The following is a 5,186-nucleotide window of genomic DNA, read 5'->3' as shown; positions in this document are numbered from 1 at the left end:
TCTGCGGAAACCAGGAGGAGTTGAAACTTCCTTTTTTCCATCACTCCTTGATTTGGGCAAGCTGATTTGGGGTTCCTTATCTGCAACTTTCCGCGAACGGATGCGTTTTCGTTTCCGTGCAGAACCTTCCGGAAAACTGAAAGAAACTCCCTCCTCAGCCAAGTCAGAGTCAGACTCGTCATCAGACAAAACAGCAAAGGGATTTTTGTCGTTGGTTGATGGTGTGGCTGTTTTTAGCATTGCTGCAAAAGACTGCCTGGAACGCTCCTTAAGAGAGCGTTCTAGTTTCTCCCCGCGTTGTTTGTACGCCGGGCACGATGAGAGACCATGAGGAGTTCCCTTACAGTACACGCATTTTGGTGCAGTGACTGTGCAGGCGCCATCCTCGTGCTTCTCCCCGCATTTAGAACAGCGTGCCTTGCTGCCACAGTGAGAGGCCGTATGTCCCAACTGTTTGCAGTTTTGGCAGTTCATGACCCGAGGAACAAACAAACGCACAGGTAGCCGAAGTTTTCCCAACTCGATGTAGTGAGGAAGGGCTGAACCAGAAAAGGTCACTCGAAACGAGTCTGTGGGGGTAAAGCTCTTTTTACCCTCGCTGAAAGATACTGAGTTCAGCTTCTGGACTTCCAGTATCTCAACCGTGGGAAGCAAGGGGTTTTTGAAACGGCCAACCGCTTGCTTCGCCAAGATCTCGGGGGTCAGACTCGCTTCGGTGACCACACCTTCGATCTCCACATTACGAGCTGGGATGTACACTCTATACTCGAGTGTAAAGAGCTGGGAGGCAGCAATCTCGTTAGCTTGTTTCAGGTTAGAGACGACAACGCGAAGTTTATTGTACCTCACCTTCGAGATTTCGGTCACGGCCGAGAACCGCTTCGTCAGATCATTAGTAATTTGCATTACATTCAAAGGTTTCTTTTTGGGCTGAAAGTAAACAACCCATGGGCCAGTCGAGTCTTCTGGGTAGGCTCGCGATCGGGGGCTTATCTGTCCCTGCCCATTACCAGACTGAGATGACGAACCAGGGATGACATCATCTGATTTCTGGGATGACAGACGTTTTCGACCCTTCTTGCTATCGCGTGGCAAAGTGGTGTCATCTTCCGACAAAACGTCCATTTCGTCTTCCGACAAAATGTCCATTTTGCCGTACTAGTGGGAGCGAAAAACGCTCTACCACTGCAACGATAATCAAAATTACTCGGACACAATACACGAGAAAAAAAAATACAAACACAGAAACACAAACTTAAAATTTAACTGATGGGAGAGAGAAAGAAACAAGAACAAAAACTTATCTGATAATCCTATACTACTACCACCGAGCGTTAACCAGTTCCAACCTGTGCGAACCCGAGCTCCAACCCAGTGCGAAATCGAACTCTTTGCCAATGCGAACCTCAACCCGAGCCAGGTTACAAAAACAAACGTTTACACTGATGTTTGACATCTAACGAGCAGACCCAATCTTGATACCCGATCCAGGTTGGAACTGAATCTAAAACAAATTCGCTATAATCTTGAGCTATACCCCCCTATTCTGCGAGTCACGTGACTCTCTCTCACCGGTGAGGTGACAATAGTCACCTCGTGTGAGGTGACTCTCCATTTGATTTACATGGAGAGTCACCTCACACGAGGTGACAATTGTCACCTCACCGGTGACAGAGAGTCACGTGACTCGCAGAATAAGGGGGATAGTCTCGCTTGAGCGCTCAACGCTCCCTCGTGATTCGCCCGGCTGGTTGCTTTCTTGGAGTGCCAGATTGCGTACCTAATTGTAGAGCTCTACCATAGAGGTAACTCTAAGACCACTGGGTCCCGAAGAAAATCATTATTATTTTTGGCTCACTCAGTACCAAAACAACGGTCCCAAGCAGTCCCAAGCTATTTTACTCACCCCTGCATGTTCTGCATGAATCCACACACCCCTGATGTTATCTGTCAAACTTTCATAGCGAATCAAAACAAACATAGTGTAGTAATAGAATTTCAACTAGAATGTGGTACGCCATAGAAGTACTTGGGACCAATAGGCTACTCAAGCAGTGAATCAATTTAAAATCATTAGTTTCCACCCCCGGCTCTACTAAACACAATTGAATGCTTTTGCTTTTGAACAATGGAATATCTGGAAGTCGATGCAGAAGAGCAGAAACTGTCCAATTTCGTGAATGTTTCTGCAAAACTTGGTTTAATATTTCGCTGAGTTTTAGTCATTTCCCCTAAAACTGTTATTTTACGGTCAATTCAGTACTTACTATTACCGCATTCAGTAGTTTCTCGCAAAAACTACTGAACATCAGTAGTTTTATTGAGAATAGCTGAATGTTCGGTAGTTTTTGAGATTTACTGTTTGAAAACTGTAAAAAAAAAACCGAATAAGGAAACCGTGATTAAGTGTGCAAAATAGCATGAAAAAGTTCAAATGGCATAGACTTTCCTAACTGGCTTTCAAATGCCATACGCCTAAATATTTAAGAAAATAGGATCCCAGTAAAAGGTTTAAATTAGAAAAATTAGTATAACCAAGGTTGTTATTGTAGTTCATTTAGGATAATCCCATAAAAAAAATTGAATTCTCATAAATTTTGCACGAATTTTTTAAAACATGACCACCGACCAACCGCAACCCGTCTATTGAGAAACACTGGATTAGATGCCGTTACTCTGAGAACATTAAGTACGTCACGCGATATTCAGAAAAATAAAATCAACCCCCCATGAATCCCCTGCTATTGACAAACCTTTCTAATCATATGTTTACAATCCTCTCAACAGGTAGCAATCACAACATTAGAAGCAGTTTTGCAATCAAGGGCGCTTTCTGTCAATGATGAACATTAGAGATGACCGGCACATTTCTCTCCATCCAGACATTATCTCTCTCGCTGCTTTATCACCCACTTGAAGCATGATTCTTTTGTTTAATTCCACTATCGGTAGTCAAGCCCAGCTGATAACGCCGCATCATTCACAGTTTGAATTCGTGTGTAGAATTTTTGGGTTCAGTTCTAAGTCGGTCGTTGGAGATAGTAGTCATCCAGCATGCATACAATCCGTTTGCTCATTTCAGTGGCGTTGCTAGTGACGGCGGTGCACAGCTACAAGGTACTCTTTCTGGTTCCATTCACTGGACCTAGCCACTGGTTAATGCTGAAACACTTTATCCGGGAGCTGACGGAACGGGGCAATGAGGTAACGTGCTTGACGAGTTTCAAATTCGGTGAACCACTGGGTAACTATACGGAAGTGCTGATTGATCCGGCCTATCCCATTCGGGAAAAATGTGAGTTCAGAGTTCATTTTGATTCCGAATTCGACATTTTCACCACATCAAATTTCCAACTTTCAGTTCCTCTTTCGACGATATTTGAAACGAAAAGTTACAACAATGACTTCAACAATCTGTTTCTGTACTGGAGGATGGGACTGGAAACGAGTCGTCACGGTTTGGAGAACGATCACGTGCAGGCATTTCTGAAGCGCGATGACTTGCAATTTGACCTGGTAGTGTCCGAGCAATTCTTCCAGGAAAGTTGGCTCATGTTCGCCTACAAGTATAACGCACCGATCGTCACCATCAGTACCTACGGATATTCGGACTTTATGGACCGAGCTATGGGAATTCTGACTCCGTGGTCTTATGTACCGCACATGATACTGGATTACGAAGATCAGATGAACTTTTTCCAGCGGGCCTACAACGTGTTTCTATCTACGCTGGACTATGTCATCCGCGAGTATCACTACCTTCCGGAGCAAAACAAACTGGCGAAAGAGTTCTTCGGTGAGCTCGAACAACAGCGAGGACCGTTACCTTCCGTTCAAGCCTTGGAGAAGTCCATTTCTGTAATTCTCATTAACAGTCATCCAACACTGGCCAAACCACGCCCGTCCATGCCCGGGCTCGTGGACGTCGCTGGTGCCCATATTCGGCCCAACAAGCCTCTTCCGGATGACCTACAACGTTTCATGGATGAAGCCGAACATGGAGTGATCTACTTTTCGCTCGGAGCGTACCTGCAGAGTTCGGAGATGCCTGTCGAGAAGCGGACAAGTTTGCTCAATGTCTTTTCAAAGCTCAAACAACGGGTGGTGTGGAAGTTTGAAACCGACAATCTCAAAAATGTGCCGAAGAACGTCATGATTCGCAAATGGGCTCCACAGAATGACATCCTGGCGCACAAGAACGTAATTCTGTTCATTTCGCACGGCGGTCAATTTGGAACCTTTGAGTCCATGTACAACGGCGTTCCGACTCTTTTCATGCCATTCTTCGGAGACCAACACCGGAATGCACTTAGAGCCGTCCGTAGTGGGTATGCGCGGAAGATACTGTTTGTGGATATAACCGAGGAGCTGCTGTCGAACGAGATTATGGAAATGATCGAAAACCGGAGCTACTTCAAACGGGCCAAAGAGATTGCCACATTGTTCCGGGACACAATAGTGGATCCGATGGGTGAATCGATGTTCTGGATGGACTACGTGGTTCGGCATAAGGGAGCACCACATTTGAAGTCCAATGCGGTTAACCTTTCGATCGTGCAATATTTGCTGCTGGATGTGCTGGGTGTCGTGTTACTTACGGTGGTAATTTTGCTATGTATGGTTAAGGCATGCTGCTGCCGAAAGACCAGGAAAATCAGTGCTAAGCAGAAAAAGCAGTAGATTTTACTGGGAAGATGGCGATGATGGCAATATAAGCAACAGATGGATAAGGAATTGCGTTTTTTTAATATCCACAAAGTAACCAATAAATAACTACAACTGTCGATCAGATCGGTTGTAGTTACGTTTTGATCTGTTGTCCAACCAGGATTATCTGAGATATATATTTTTTAAGAGGCAACTAACCATCACTCGATTTGCTTTTGCTTCTTCTTCTTGTAATCCTAAATCATCACTTTCTAAAAGTATGGTAAAATTCGTTGGTAGCGTGCGTCGCCGTGCCAAAACAGTCAATGAATCGGATATATCAACTGGTATGGTGAGCAAAATCTGCCGTCTCTTTTATTCTTTTACTTTTCAATACAACAGCAAATGTGACGTTACACATGCACGTGTATAAGAATGTCGTAGACAAAACATTCACACTGCCAGACTACGGTGTATGACATTTCGTTTACACCCCTGAGCGGGAAAGCAAATAACATGCTACATGCAATGCTGCCATC

At 44.7% G+C, this 5,186-nt stretch overlaps 1 protein-coding gene across 1 annotated transcript; it reads left to right on the top strand.

Moving 5' to 3' along the window:
• The first annotated feature begins 2,953 nt into the window (after positions 1 to 2,953).
• LOC135709954 (UDP-glycosyltransferase UGT5-like) lies at positions 2,954 to 4,781 on the top strand. Its single transcript, XM_065232405.1, has 2 exons — positions 2,954 to 3,295; positions 3,362 to 4,781. Exons 1-2 carry the CDS (start codon positions 3,055 to 3,057, stop codon positions 4,678 to 4,680), a joined length of 1,560 nt encoding a protein of 519 aa, XP_065088477.1. The 5' UTR covers positions 2,954 to 3,054; the 3' UTR covers positions 4,681 to 4,781.
• Positions 4,782 to 5,186: the final 405 nt, after the last annotated feature.

The sequence above is a fragment of the Ochlerotatus camptorhynchus genome, unplaced genomic scaffold (genome assembly GCF_037179485.1).
Source record: "Ochlerotatus camptorhynchus isolate MF236.1 unplaced genomic scaffold, CSIRO-AGI_Acam_v1.1 ptg000036l, whole genome shotgun sequence".
Taxonomy (NCBI): Eukaryota; Metazoa; Arthropoda; class Insecta; order Diptera; family Culicidae; genus Ochlerotatus; species Ochlerotatus camptorhynchus.
The sequence above is the reverse complement of the archived record's forward strand: the minus strand, read 5'-3'. Positions and strand labels throughout refer to the sequence as shown.